The sequence below is a fragment of the Hemiscyllium ocellatum genome, chromosome 3 (assembly GCF_020745735.1).
Source record: "Hemiscyllium ocellatum isolate sHemOce1 chromosome 3, sHemOce1.pat.X.cur, whole genome shotgun sequence".
NCBI lineage: Eukaryota > Metazoa > Chordata > Chondrichthyes > Orectolobiformes > Hemiscylliidae > Hemiscyllium > Hemiscyllium ocellatum.
In genome coordinates, this window is record NC_083403.1 from 142940795 (window position 1) to 142956841 (window position 16047).

General features: G+C 43.4%; 1 protein-coding gene across 10 annotated transcripts in view; it reads right to left on the reverse strand.

Moving 5' to 3' along the window:
• The window catches only part of dnmt3ab (DNA (cytosine-5-)-methyltransferase 3 alpha b), a 608585-nt gene that overhangs the window by 159949 nt on the left and 432589 nt on the right, over window positions 1–16047 (reverse strand). For all 10 annotated transcript variants that reach the window (XM_060854172.1, XM_060854193.1, XM_060854182.1 and 7 more), the window contains 3 exons: window positions 9977–10135; window positions 6768–6875; window positions 1323–1479 (listed from right to left, as the gene is read on the reverse strand). In XM_060854172.1, coding sequence (XP_060710155.1) covers window positions 1323–1479; window positions 6768–6875; window positions 9977–10135 — 424 coding nt within the window. The remainder of the gene's footprint in view (window positions 1–1322; window positions 1480–6767; window positions 6876–9976; window positions 10136–16047) is intronic.

Here is a 16047-nt window from a genome sequence, read left to right on the forward strand (position 1 = left end):
TAGATTCCTAAAGCAGTATCTAGTTAATAAGAACTAACTTAGAACATTATTAAGCAAAATTGAAAACCTAATAATCAACTTACAGAACAAGTGAAATGGTGGGACTCAGAGGACAATAAAGACAAGTATAAAAAGTCATCATTCCAGTAACTTGCATATACTGCAAAGGGGTAAACAGCCAATTGAAACAATAAAGAAACAGAGTGGTGGAAGCTATGGCACACTTCATACATAGGAAGGTATTAGGTGGTGAGGGCATGGCTTACAGAATGGATGATGACAGGGACCATTTGAGAGACAGGCCACCTCGTTCTGAAAAACAAGAACCCTCCTCTCTGTATATTGCCAGTCATTACCATATAAAAATAAGGGAACAGAATCCTTTGAGATTTATAAGGTTCCAGAGATTGATCAGAATGTTGCCGTGGCTGGAGGATCTATACTATGAGGAAAGATAAGCTGGGATTATTCCCCTTGGAGTAGCAAAGGTTAAATGGGGAGTTGATCGAGGTATGTAAGATTATGAGAGGCATCAGTACAGTGGATAGGAAGGTATTGTTTCCATTAAAATAGAGAACAATAACCAGAGGGCACACATTTAAGCTATGGTGAAGGTGACTAAGAGGAGTTGAGAAATATTTTCACTTCGAGGTTGGTAGGATTCTGGGACTCATTGCCTGAAAGGATAGTGAAGTTAGAAACTTTTATAAGATTTCAGCAGTATGTGTATACTCACTTGTCTTGCCTTAACCTCTAGGGCTTTGGGCCAAGACCTGGCAAATGGGATTAATGTAATCAGACCTTTGTTGATGGCATGGACATGATGGGTTGAATGGCCTTCTTCTGTGCTACAGGAGTTTGACATGTTCGTAAAAATGAAACACTTAAGGAGACAATAGAATTAGCTGTGGAAACTGTATAAAGAAGAGTTTTGAGCCAGCCACTAACACAACAGGCCTTTCTTTCAGTAAACACCAAAAGAAGTGTATATGTTGGCAATCTGAAACACTAACAGAAATTGCTGCAAAATCTTAGCAGGTCTAGGAGCGTCTGTGGAGAGAAATTAGAGTTAATGTTTCGGGTCTAATGATCCTTCTTTAGGCCCTCAATTAACTTCAATAGTACCAAAGCAGAAATTTTCAGATTTTCTGCACAAGGCTTTCTTGAGAGAAAATATTCTTCCAGATGATCTTTTCCTTTATGTATAACTATCAGCACTAATTTCTCATCTCAACACATATATGACAATTTACATGAAAGAATAAAAATCCATGCAGTTACCAATTAAGTTGGACTGTGACCCGATCTACGGTCAATCTTACCTTCCGGTGGTTCCAAACTCTTTGGCCCCAAAGGCAGAAATCCTTCCAAAGCCCATTCGATCATCTGTTTGGTTTGGGCTTCCACACCTTTGGCAGTATCTAACTCATCATTCCCAGAATGTGTTGGAAAGAGTTTTCCTGCTCTGTTGCTTGCCACCTAGTTCAAAATAGTAAACTGAAGAGTCAGGAAAATCATTTGGTAATCTGAAACCTGAGGGTGCAGCTTACATTGCTGAACATACAAGTCCCAGGCAGCAATGCATGCTGGGATGTAACTCTACGAGGTTATCTGTGTAAAGATAACACAAATCATAATTTTAAATTACTTATACACACCATTTTCCTTCATGGTGTGCTTGTTTTCCTCTAAATGATGCACAAATTATTCAATATACACATTACTGTAACCAACAGGCATCATGAGGTGTAATAATTAGCAAAGAACAAATGCAGGAGTAGTTTCTTTCAGATACATTTTCTGGTGTATTTAGGTTCAGGCCCTTGACTCCAGTATAATGACGTGTGCCCACATTACAGGAGAAGGAAGCTATTTAAAATTAACATAAAAGGTAAGTCAACTTGTAATATTTATGTTTGCCTCTTTGACAGAATGATTCATTAACTAATCTTAGGTCATTCATTGAGTTTACAAACATTCAGCTGTCTATTCCCTTTGTTTTAACAACACAGACCCTTTACAAAATTTGTTTGAACCAGAAAGTGTCTTTTGATAAGATTGGAATTAAAATTATAAACTTGAGGTTGAAGATCAGAATGTATTAATATGAGAGAGAATTAATTATGTGATTGATTGAGAATGGCCATGAATAAATGCACAGAGAGCAGTTATTCCTAGCATGATGTCACCAACATGTACACCCCTCACTGGTTTATCGAGTATCCTTATCATTCTTGCTCTGCAAAAACTGTTGAGGGAAATTTTGAGATCTGAGTTTGAGTACTGCCATACATTTGTAAGCATGGTGGCTTCCTGGAATTTTCAGTTATCCAACAGAATCCTATCAACACGTGGCTACTGCCATGGTCTAATCCATTTTGATTAACATTGACTTCTGCACCAGTTTATTTATCATGAATGGCTATACTTTGACGTAATATGGAATTATGTTGCATAGTTAAACAAAATACAATTAATGTTATCATCCACTTGTGATAAAACACATGAAACAGAAGCAAACGTGGATCTGCTCTGCCATTCAATTAGGTCATGGCTGAATGGGTTTGAGATTCAAATTCCACATTCCTATCCCGTATAACCCTTGATCCCACTGTGATGAATGATTGCCTTTGAGTATTTTCCCCTTGGTGTTAAAATACAGTACAGATTTTCCTCAGTGTGTATCTTGTTACACTGAATTACTTGCAGACATTGAAAAATAGAGTGGGTCAGACTAATGTCTCAAAGGAGTCTTCTTGACTTTACTCCATTTGATTAAACAACAGAGAATAGAGTAATGGCTTTCAATTGCACGTGTTCTGGCCAAGAGTAGATGAAAGTCAAGTGTGGTGTGCTGGAAAAGCACATCAGGTCAGACAGCATCTGAGGAACAGGAGAATCGACATTTCGGGCAAAAACCCTTCATCAGAAGTGAGGCTTATGAGCAGAGGTGGTGGTGAGATAAATGGAAGGGGGGGGAGGGGGGGGGCTGGGGGAGGGGGAGGGAGGTAGCTGAGAGTGTGATAGGTAGATGGAGGTGGGAGTAATGGTGATAGGTCAGAGAGGAGGGTGCAGCAGATAAGTCAGAAGGAAGATGGACAGGTTGAACAGGTCATGAAGACAGTGCCGAGTCGGGAGGTTGGAACTGGACGAGGAGGACTGAGGGAACTGGTGAAATCCACATTGGTGCTTTGTGGTTGGAGGATCCCAAGGCGGAAGATGAGGCGTTCTTCCTCCAGGCGTTGGGTGGTAAGACAGTGGCAATGGAGGGGGCCCAGGATCTGCATGTCCTTGATGGAGTGGGAGGGGGAATTGAAGTGTTTGGCCATGGGGCAGTGATGTTGGTTCGTGCAGGTGTCCCGGAGATGTTCTGTGGAGCATTCTGCAAGTAGCCGTCCTGTCTCCCTGATGTAGAGGAGACCCAATCGGGAGCAATGGATACAGTAAATGACATGTGTAGAAGGGCAGGTAAAACTCTGATGGACGCGGAAGATTCCTTTGGGCCCTTGGACGGAGGTGAGGGAGGTGGTGTGGGGGCAGGTTTTGCAATTCCTGCGGTGCCAGGGGAGAGTGCCGGGAGGGGAGTGTGGGTTTGTTTGGTGGTGGGGTGGGGGGGGAGGGTGGACCTGACAAGAGTCGCGGAAGGAATGGTCTTTATGGAAAGCAGATAGGGTCGGGAGGGAAATATATCTCTGGTGGTGAGGTCTGTTTGTAGGTGGCAGAAATGGCGGAGGATGATGCAATGTTTACGGAGGTTGGTGAGGTGGAAGGTGAGGACCGGGGGGGTTCTAACCTTGTTGCAGTTGGAGGGGTGGAGTGCAAGGGTGGAGATGAGATGCATTGGAGGGCATCATTGACCACGTGAGAGGGGAAATTGCAATCTTTGAAGGAGGCAGCCATCTGGTGTGTTCTGTGGTGGAACTGGTCCTCCTGGGAGCAGATGCAGTAGAGGCGGAGGAATTGAGAATAACCTGTACTTTTCCAGCACCACACACTCAACTCTGATCTCCAGCATCTGCAGTCCTCACTTTCTCTGTATTCTACTTCACTCTACTCTGCTGAATTTGATGCAGTCTGGCATTTCTATTTCAAGATCCTAACCATTACATCAATATAAAAGGGTTTCTGTCATGTTATTTTTCTGTGAGCAATTTTAAGTTGGTGTTTGTTTTTCAATTTTTTAAGTCAGTTTTTCACTATTTACTTTGTCAAATTCTTTACGAGTTTGAACACGTCCTTTCAATTTTCTTTCTCCAAGGACAGCTTTAGCTTCATCAGTTTATCTATCAACATAATTGAAGTTCCTCATTCCTGGAAACATTTCTCGTGAACGTTTCATTCACTTTCTCTGATGCCTTTACACCCTTCCTCAAATGTGATGGTCAGAACTGGATGCAAAATGGCAGCTCAGGCCAAAACAGTATTTTCTATCATCATAACGTCTTTGCTATTGCTCGCTATTCCCCTATTTCTGACGTGCAGGATTCCAAAAACTTAACCCTCCCATCAACCTGCTTTGCCATTTGCTGATTTACATTGGGTCCTCCTTTAGAGTTACATATTGTTTAATATTGTCTCTCATTCTGGACCTATACTCTGTACAGCAATTTGGCTCGTCCCACTCTCCTACCTTTACCTGCAGTTTTTTTCAGTTTCTTATCCATTTGCTTTTGAAAGCTGCAATTAAATCAACTTCAGCCACACTGTCAGACAGTGCATTTCAAGTCCTAACAATACTGTGTGTGTCGACATCTCCCCTAATATCACATGTGATTTTTTAAATATCAATTATCCTAAATTAGTTTGCAGTGGTTCTCAATGGGAACAAATATTCTCAATCAACTCTGTCCAGACCTCTCATGACTTTGAACACCTTTATAAAATCTGCTATCAACTGGAGCAATTCATCAACTTTGCCAACAACTTCCAGAACACCTTTAAATTCATTTGGTCTACCCCAGACATCTCTCTCCCCTTTCTTGACATCTTCGTTTCCATCTCTGGCAACAGTCTACAGACTGACGTTTACCATAAACCCACAGGCTCCCATAATTACCTGGACTACACCACCTCCCACCCAATATCCTGTAAGAACTCCACCCCATTTTCCCAATTCTTCCGAGCAGATGCGACAGAGTCGGATGAGGAGACATTCCACTCCCAAACATCCCATGTGTCCACCTATGTCAAACAACATGCTTTTCCCCACTCTGTCATCCAGACAGCCCTCCACCACTCCCATTCCACTGCTCAAAAATTGTCCCCGCCCCCACCAAAACACAGGGTTCTACCACCCCACCAGACTCTGCTTCCAATGCATCATCCTTAAACACTTCCACCAACTCCAATTAGATCCCTCCACCAAGAACATCTTCTCCTCCCCACTCCTCTTTGCCTTCCGTAAGGACTGTTCCTTCGCCAATCCTTGGTTCACGCCACTCTCCCCACCAACACCTACCTGAAACCCCGGGACCTTCCCCTGCAACCAGAAAAGATGCAAAACCTGCCGGCACACCACCCCCCTCACCTCCATCCAGGGCCCTAAACAGTCCTTCCAGGTGTGATAGAGGTTCACCTGTCTCTCTTCCAAACTAGTTTACCATATCTGGTGCTCCTACTGTGGTCTTCTCAACGTCAGAGAGAGCAAACGTAAACTCAGGGCACATTTCGCTGAGCATCTGAGCCAGGCCTGCAGGGGCCAACTGAACCTCCCGGTCACAGCCCATTTTAATTCCACTTCCCACTCCCTTTCCGACATGACCATTCTCAGCCTCCCCCATTGCGACAGCGAATCAGACTGCAAATTAGAGGAACAACACCTCAACTTTCGCCGGAGCAGTTACAGCCCAGAGGACTCGACATTGAGTTCTGCAATTTTAAATAACCTCCCTTTCCATCCAAGTTCCTTCCCAGCCCCTCCCCCTCCCTTCCATTCCTCTAACCCACTCTTCCTTCCAGCTACCAACCAAATTCATTCCTCCCATCGACCAACCAGGTTGAACCCTCTACCTGTGTTCACCTATCCCTACCATACTACTCCGCCCCCTCCCCACTCAAAACCCTCCCCTCCCCTAACCTACTCTCTTTTTCTGCAGCTCTTCTTACCCCCACCCTGAATCCTGAAGGAGGGTTACACCCGAAACGTTGCCTTCACCACCTCCTGGTGCTGCCTGGCTTGCTGAGTTCTTCCAACCTCCTGCTTGTCTAGCTTCATTCTGCAGGCAAATGGATCACTCCATATCACTGTGTTAAGTTTCATCTGCTAGCTGTTTGCTCATTCCACCATCTCAGATACAGGTAATGGACTCTTCCTCACCTACAACCAAACTTTGAAGGGTATTTGACAAATTCTTTGATACTGTGCTAAGTATTGCTGGTAGGATTCTTACTTTGAATACAAGGTTTGCGAGAATAAATCTCAGCTGTCCAGGTGAGGATGGAGAGAAATTGCTCTTCTTAATCATCGGCTTTCAGTCTCTCCACTGCTGTGCTGCTTGCTCCTGCTCAGGGTATTTGATTTGCCTAGGATACCATTTTGCTCAGCTTCTTTTGCTCTGCTGCACTTTTGTTCCTGTTTAAGACCTGTATCCATGTAATATTTTCAGCTTGCTGCATCCTAAGAAGCTCCATTGCAGGCCTCATCTAGTTTTCTGTGACTAAACCATGACGTGCTTTCTCGAAGGGCCATTCATACCAACTTCAGTTGGTATGATATATTTATTATGAACAGGCATTTAAAAAAACAGATTAATGAATGAGTTTCATACCTGTAAGACTTCAAAAATTGCTTTCCTATACATAGGCTGTTTGCTATAGGTTGGCTGGTGAAAGGCAGTAGAAAAAGAACTCAAAGGCATCAGCTTTTCTACACAGACCTGTCAAATGAGAGAAAACTGAGCTCAGTGATAATTGAGAGAAGAACATATGATCTTTCATTCACATAACTCTAGCCCAACACACCTGACATAAAAAGGGAAAGTAGAAAGAAAACAAACAAACTAGGAGAGATAAATTTATATCAAGGAATTCTATACTGCCTCTGAAAAATACCTCAATACACTTCACATAATATTAATTATTATTCATATACCGACTTGGTGTGTGGACAAATACAGCAACCATTTACAAACATTAAAATTTTACAAAAGCAACGAGATGAATGATCATTCTTACTCTGTTTTCAGTGGTGTCAGTTGATGGAATGATATGTGGCTGTATAGGACACTGGTTAGGCCACTTTAGGAATACTGCATGCAATTCTGATCTCCCTGCTACAAGAAGGATGCTGTGAAACTTGAAAGGGTTCAGATAAGATTTATAAAGATGTTGCCAGGGTTGAAGGGTTTGAGCTGAAGGGAGAGGCTGAACTGGCTGGGGCTATTTCCCTGCAGCATCAGAGGCTGAAGGCTGACCTTCTAGAGGTTCATAAAATCAAGAGGGGCATGGATTCGGTAAACAGACAAGGTCTTTTCCCTGGAATGGGGGAGTCCAAAACTAGAGGGCATAGGTTTAAGGGAAGGCGGGAAAGATGTAAAAGGGATCTAAAAGGCAATTTTTTTACGCAATGTGGTATGTGTGGAATAAGCTGCCAGAGGAACTGATGGAGGGCTGGTACAAGTACAATATTCAAAAGGCATCTGGATGGGTATACGAATAGGCAAGGTTTAGAGGGATATGGGTCAAATACTGGCAAATGAGACCAGATTTATTTAGGATATCTGGTCGGCATGGACGACTTAGACCAAAGGGTTGTGTCCATGCTGTACTTCTCTATGACTCTAAGAGCGCTGGAGAATTAATTTATACGTCTCAAGAGTAGGATTTGAAGCACTTTGTTCAGTCTTTAAGAAGCAAAAGAGTTAAGGTAGCTTATTTTCACAACTCCAGAACAGAAAGGCTGGAGATGTTTCATTTACACACCTCAAGTAGAAGTGTACCTGAATTATTTTGTTCAAAAGTATCAAGAACAAGAGAACTTAGAGAAGTGTTTCCAAATCATATTCAGAATTTTCTTCTGGAATCATAGAATCCCTACAGTGCAGAAAGAGGCTATTTGCCAATCGAGTCTGCATTAATGCCCCAAAGAACATCCCACACAGACCAAGTGTTACTTGCCATGAGTCAGCCCAATGCCTGGTTATTGTCCAGATCTTACTGTATTTGAACATGGACTGCTTCAGTGTCTGAAGAGTTGCAAAAGGTGCTAAAAATTGCACAATTATTGGTGAACATCCCCATTTTTGACCTGCTGACGGAGATTAGGCAATTAAAGAAACAGCTGAAGATGGTTGGGCCTAGGACACTACCCTGAGGAATTTCTGCATAGATGACCTGGAGCTGAGATGACTGACCTCCAGCAACCACAACCATCTTCCTTTGTTCCAGGTCCTCCAACCAGGAATCTCTTACATCTAAAAGTCTGTAGAACATCTTCTTTTAGAGACTTGCAAAACAAATAGATACATCTGAAAAGTTACCTTTGCTTATTGCTTCTTTATTTTTCTCTAGCTACATTATTCTTTTCCTCAGCTATGTTCTTTTGGTATTATTTTGTTGCTTTTTCCCTAAATTTCAGTTTTTCTTTATCAACTAATTCTCCCTCCTCCTATTCCTTCCTCATACCCCTCTCTATGGTAATCCTATTTCTCTACTTCTCGAATTTCTGTTATCATCTTTTATTTGTCCCTTTCGTTTCTTGAAGTGCAGATGACACGCAAATTTCAGTTACTCCATACTTTCCTGTGACTAACCAGTCGGTGCACACATAAAAATTTTAAGATTTGTAGTCACGGACTCGTGCATGTCTCTTGAGACTTTTCTTTTGAAAGAAAGTAATCCCTTGGTCCTTTTAGACCACGTATTATCTTTGCCAAATTGGTGAGTGGGTCACTAGCTTCCACTTTGTTGACAATCTAAGTTGATTTTCTCAGTTTGTGTTATAAGAACACTACCTCACTGATGAGCCCTCCCACAGGACGGCCCTGGTACTGCCTCAGTATTTCAGTGCTGACATTGCTGAATCGGGGAATTCAGTAGTTTTGCTGGTTTGGATTTATATTTGCAAACTGCTATTCAGTAGCACGGCATACTAATACTCTATGCAATGTGATACTGTGCTGCTTCATTTCCATGATGCAGGTGTTTCTCGGTACAGTCAGTCCTCCACATTAGCAAGGGCTCCATTCCTGAAAACCCCCGTAAATGATGAAATTAGTGAGTGTGGAGCTAAATTAAATGTAGGTTAAAAATATGTTAAATATCACAGAGTTTTGCTCAAGGACGTTGAAGTTTATTCTAACTTATCTTTTGATACTGATGAGCAAATTCACAATTTGTGATTTTGCAGATACAGAGGATTTACTGTAATATATTGGTGTGTGTTACACTGTCTTCTATCATGAGAAAGCCATCACACTGTGAGGACTGCAGTGCCAGCTTTTTAGATTAGATTAGATTACTTACAGTGTGGAAACAGGCCCTTCGGCCCAACAAGTCCACACCGACCCACCGAAGCGCAACCCACCCATACCCCTACATTTACCCCCTACCTAACACTACGGACAATTTAGCATGGCCAATTCACCTGACCCGCACATCTTTGGACTGTGGGAGGAAACCGGAGCACCCGGAGGAAACCCACGCAGACACGGGGAGAACGTGCAAACTCCACACAGTCAGTCGCCTGAGTCGGGAATTGAACCCAGGTCTCAGGCGCTGAGAGGCAGCAGTGCTAACCACTGTGCCACCGTGCCTACTAACCACTGTGCCACCGTGCCTACACAGCATTATCAAATGAACAGAATAATCAAATGTGATCACGTTTAAATCATGAATTTTGGAAGTGGCATGACAAAAATACTTTATAATCTTAGACCCATTTTGGAGTATTTTTATTGAGATCAAATATTTCTATTCTCCCAGTCACAGTAAGAAAGTACATGAAAGAATTTTTTAAAAGCCAAGACATTAAACTTACAACAGAAAATTTTCCATCTCCAAACCACATCACCCATCGCGTTCCTTCAGCCGCCCGACTTCGGCCAGTCATCCACCAGGACACAATGCGACCAGGCCACCAGGAGAATCCCCTTAGCTTCCCCCAGACCAGCTCACCAATGCCAAATCCACGTCCATCCTGAAATGGCAAATGTTAATGAAGGAATCTTATCATTCTTTGCAAAAAAAACTAGAGATGTGCAAGGATTGAGTCCTGGCGTTAAGCAGCCCTGCTAACCATTACTTTGCTATGAATCAGTAAGGAGTCATTTTTTGGGAAGTTTTTTAACTTTACTGAATGGGGGAATCTTAAAAATTATAGCACTGATGAGGTCACTCAACACATTAGAAGTGTGTGAATGATAGCTTTTCTAAAAGACCGTTAAGACCTAAAAGCGGATGTAGGCCATTCAGCCCATCAAGTCCACTCTGTCATTCAATGAGTTCATGGCTGATCTGTCAGACCACAACTTCACCTTCCCGCATTGGCCTCATAACACTCGATTCCCTTATTGATTAAAAATCTTTCTCAGCCTTCAATATATTTAATGACACAGCCTCAACAATCTTCTGGAGTAAAGCATTCCGCAGATTCACTGCCTGCTGAGAGAAGAAACTCCTCTTTAAACGTCTTAAATGTATGACACATTATTCTGAGGCTATGTCCTCTGGTCCTAGACTCTCTCACAAAGAGTAGGGCCCTGGGTAATGTGTCGAACCAAGACACCTATGGGTTCAGGTTCTTAGTTCTTTGAAAGGTGCATCACAGGTAGGTGGGATGGTTAAGCAGGGTTTTAGCATGCTTACCTTCATTGCTCAGACTATTGAGTATAGAAAAAAACTAGGTAAAAACAATGACTGCAGATGCTGGAAATCAGATTCTGGAGTAGAGTGGTGCTGGAAAAGCATAGCAGTTCAGGCAGCATCCGAGGAGTAGTAAACCCTGATGAAGGGCTTTTGTCTGAAACGTCGATTTTACAGTCCTCGGATGCTGCCTGAACTGCTATGCTTTTCCAGCACCACTCTACTCTTATTGAGTATAGGAGTTGGGACGTCATGTTGAGGTTGTACAGGAGATTTTGGAGTACTGAGTGCAGTTCTAGCCACCCTGCTATATAAGTATATTATTAAATTGGAGAGCATTCAGAAAAGATTTAGCAGGATGTTGCTGGGATTGAATGGTTTGAGTTATAACGATAGCTTGGATAGGCTGGGACTTTTTTCAATGGAGCTGAAAAATGTGTTGCTGGAAAAGCGTAGGTCAGGCAGCATCCAAGGAACAAGAGAATCGACGATTCGGCATAAGCCCTTCTTCAGGAAATGTGTTTTTTCAATGGAGTGCGGGATGTTGAGGAGTGACCTTATAGAGATTTATAAAATCATGGGAGGCATAAATAGGGTGAACGACAAGGGTCTTTTCCATGGAGTGGATGAGTTCAAAACTAGGGGGCATATTTTTAGGGTGACAGGAGAAAGATTTAAAAGGGGCTGAGGCGCAACTTTCACAGAGGGTGGTTCATATGTGGAATGAACTGCCAAAGGAAGTGGTGGATGCAGGTGAGAAAATGTAAAAGGTATAAGCAGGTAGGGAAAGAGTTAAGTTTTAAGATTTGTGAAACAAGAGGTTAGCTGAGCATGACTCAGATCAGATAAGAACTTGCAGTTAATAATGGGGTACTGGAGGCAAGGGTAATGGGTTAACAAGGTGGAAAAGCAGTCATTATGTAGAGCCATTTAACAATATTGGAAGCATTCAGTATGTAAGGTCAGTTAACAAGGGGAAAAATACCCATTATGTGAAGCCAGTTAACAAGGTTAAGAACATTCATTGTATAACAGCTGAAGGCTTAATCTCTACTACTGACACATATTGATTTGGTGACCGTTACAATCAATGAGTATGTTGTCTTATCTGGATGCTCCTCCCTGTAAAATGACTATATAATTCATTGAGAAATTGCTGTTTGACAGAAGACTGAGAACTCATGTCCCTGTGCACATGGGTGATTGTTCTCTCTCTCCAGGGCCAGGAATAAAGATGAAGGAGGTAAAACTACACAGTGTCTCTGAGCGTTTTGCTTTGACTGAGGCGGGAACAGGACGACACAGATACACTTATAACATAATATTTAAAAGACATTTAAAGTAAAGTAAAGTAAACAAGGATGTACAGACCAAAAAGACTTAGTTAGAGGCATAAAGGTTACATTGTGCAGGGCATGCGGTAGGTGAGCTCAGCATTAGCAAGATCAGCATTTATCATCAGTCTAATAATGGCTGGGAAGAGATTATTCCTGAACCTGCTGGTACGTGTGTTCAAGCTTCTGTATATTTTTGCTCAAAAATGAGTAATTCAACAATCCCAGTTGAAGGAAAGGTTTTGAAAATGGACCAGAATTAGATGTTTGAAATAAGGTGGTCGTACTCCAGAAGCATAATGTCTATAAGACAATGAGGTAAATTGCCAGTTTAAATTCTAGGGAATATTTCTTAGAATCATGGAATCATTCAGCATGGAAATAAGTCCCTCGGTCCAACCTGAACATAATCCCAAACTATACTAGTCCCATGTGCCTGCTCCTGGCCCATCATATCCCTCCAAATCTATATCCCTCAATTTGTAGCTATGTCCCCTCGTACAAGCTTATGTCGTCATCCTAGGAAAAAGACTTTCACTGTCTACGCTATCTCATCATCTTGTATGTTCCTATCAAATCCCCTCTTAGTCGCCTTCTCTGCAATGAGAACAGACCAAGTCTCTCAACCTTTCCTGATAAGACCTTCTCTCCAGATCAGGCAACATCCTGGTAAATCTCCTCTGCACCTTTTCCAATCCTTCCACATCCTTCACAAAATATGGAGACTAGAACTGTATACAAAACTCCAAGTGTGACTGTACTCGCGCTTTGTATAGTTGCAGCATGACATTACTGCTCTAGAACTTAATCCCTCTACCAATAAAACCTAACCCACTATATGCCTTCTTAACGACTACAAGCTGAATATTTTCCATCAACCACCACTCGCTACCTTCTTACAGAAAGGCAGTTTCCAATCTAAACTGTTAAATCACCCTCTATCCCATACCTCTGCACTTTCTCCAACAGCCTACCATGTGGAACTTTATCAAATGCTTTACTGAAGTCCATGTACACTACGTCAACTACCCTACCCTCATCCACATGCTTGGTCACCTTCTCAAAAAACTCAATGACGTTTGTGAGACATAACTTCCCTTGACGAAACCATGTTGACTATCTGCAATCAAATTGTTGTTTGCTAGATAACTATAAAGCCTATCTCTTCAATGACTTAGTGAAGGATAGATATTGGTCAGAATACCAGCTCCTCTGCAAAGTAGGGATCTTCTAAGTTCACTTTAAAAGGCTGAGGAAGCTGTGATCTAATGTAAAAACTATGTTATGGAAATATTCAAGAGTAGGTTAGGGGACCATTCCACTGAAAACACAATTTTTTTTGTGAAAACCAGGTAGAATGTTAGCGACAGGTGGACCTAGGGAATCCCATAGCAATACCATCTCTTTACACAGATGGTGTCATTAAAGCTGAAATCAATACTGTGAGTTGCTAAGTTTATAAATTCAATGAATATAGACTCAGAAAATACTCAGAGAGTATTTAGATCACCATAATATAGTGATGCCAGGCATTTCTAGAGCAGTAAATTAGAGACCAGGCTTGCAAATTCCTAGCGCATCTTAACACGCTCCATACTACACTCAAGTTAACCTTTGAAGTGGAATAGTTAAACTCTCTGATTCCAATTTCCTTTTATAACTGGCTAGTTGAGAAATGCACCAATGTTGTCTATAACTGTCTATTAGGAAAAAGAGAGGAGTGCAGATACGGGAGATCAGAGCTGAAAAATGTGTTGCTGGAAAAGCGCAGCAGGTCAGGCAGCATCAAAGGAGCAGGAGAATCGACGTTTCGGGCATAAGCCCTTCTTCAGGAATGAGGAGGGTGTGCCAAGCAGGCTAAGATAAAAGGTGAGGAGGGACTTGGGGGAGGGGTGTTGGGAATACGATAGGTGAAAGGAGGTTAAGGTGAGGGTGATAGACCGGAGAGGGGGTGAGGGTGGAGAGGTCGGGAAGAAGATTGCAGGTCAAGAAGACAGTGCTGAGTCCAAGGGTTGGGACTGAGAAAAAGTGGGGGGAGGGGAAATGAGGAAGGTGGAGAAATCTGCATTCATCCCTTATGGTTGGAGGGTTCCTAGGCAGAAGATGAGGCGCTCTTCCTCCAGGCAACGTGTAGCCATGGTCTGGCGATGGAAGAGGCCAAGGACCTGCATGTCCTTGGCGGAGTGGGAGGGGAAGTTAAAGTGTTCAGCCACGGGGCGGTTGTGTTGGTTGGTCTGGGTGTCCCAGAGGTGTTCCCTGAAACGTTCCGCAAGTAGGCGGCCTGTCTCCCCAATATAGAGGAGGCCACATCGGGTGCAGCGGATGCAGTAAATGGTGTGTGGAGGTGCAGGTGAATTTGTGGTGGATATGGAAGGATCCCTTAGGGCCTTGGAGGGAAGTGAGGGGGAGATGTGGGCGCAAGTTTTGCATTTCTTGCAGTTGCAGGGGAAGGTGCCAGGAGTGGAGGTTGGGTTGGTGGGGGGTGTGGACCTGATGAGGGAGTCGCAGAGGGAGTGGTCTTTCTGGAATGCTGATAGGGGAGGGGAGGGAAATATATCCTTGGTGGTGGGGTCTGTTTGGAGGTGGCAGAAATGACGAAGGATGATACGATGTATCTGGAGGTTGGTGGGGTGGTAGGTGAGGACCAGTGGGGTTCTGTCTTGGTGGCGATTGGAGGGGCGGGGTTCAAGGGCGGAGGAGCGGGAAGTAGAGGAGATGCGGTGGATAGCATCATCAACCACGACTGAGGGGAAATTGCGGTCTTTGAAGAAGGAGGCCATCTGGGTTGTTCGGTATTGGAATTGGTCCTCCTGGGAGCAGATGCGGCGGAGGCGAAGGAATTGGGAATATGCGCCTCGCATTGGGGAGACAGGCTGCCTACTTGCGGAACACCCGCACCAACCAACCCAACCGCACCATGGCTGAACACTTTAACTCCCCCTCCCACTCTGCCAAGGACATGCAGGTGTTTGGACTCCTCCATCGCCCAACCATGGCAACACAATGCCTGAAGGAAGAGCACCTCATCTTCTGCCTAGGAACCTTCCAACCTTAAGGGATGAATGCAGATTTCTCCACCTTCCTCATTTCCTCTCCCCCCACCTTTTCTCAGTCCCAATCCTCGGACTCAGCACCGCCTTCTTGACCTGCAATCTTCTTCCTGACCTCTCCGCCCCCAACCCCTCTCACCCTCACCTTAACCTCCTTCCACCTATCGCATTCCCAACGCCCCTCCCCCAAGTCCCTCCTCCCTACCTTTTATCTTAGCCTGCTTGGCACACCCTCCTCATTCCTGAAGAAGGGCTTATGCCCGAAATGTTGATTCTCCTGCTCCTTGGATGCTGCTGCGCTTTTCCAGCAACACATTTTTCAGCAGAAACCTGTTGACTGTTTGTAAAATGCAGAATATTGATCGTGCTCAATTGATGCTTACAAAATTCAGAACATACACAAAGTTATTCTGCTGGACAGAGAGTTGGTCCTTTAGCAAAGATGGGATTTACATATTGGAAACAAAAACCAAAGTTGCTGAAAAGCTCAGCAGGTCTGGCAGCATCTGTGAAGAGAAATCAAAGGTGACATTTTGGTTCCGGTGTCCATTCCTCAGGACTGAAGCAGTTCTGAGGAAGGGTCACCAGACCAAAAATGTTAATGCTGATTTCTCTTTACAGATGCTGCCAGACCTGCTGAGATTTTCTAAGAACTTCTGCTTTTGTTTCTGATTTACAGCATCCACAGTTCTTTTACTTTTAATTTACACATTGGAACCCTGCGGAATATCTGATGGAGGGAACTGTCTGGGAAACTGAAGCTTCCAATGGGCAATTTCCCTGAACCTGGAGCACGTTTACATTGAAGAATTCAGAGGGTTTCGCAACATTTAATTTCGTTACCCACAGAAAGTTAGACAATT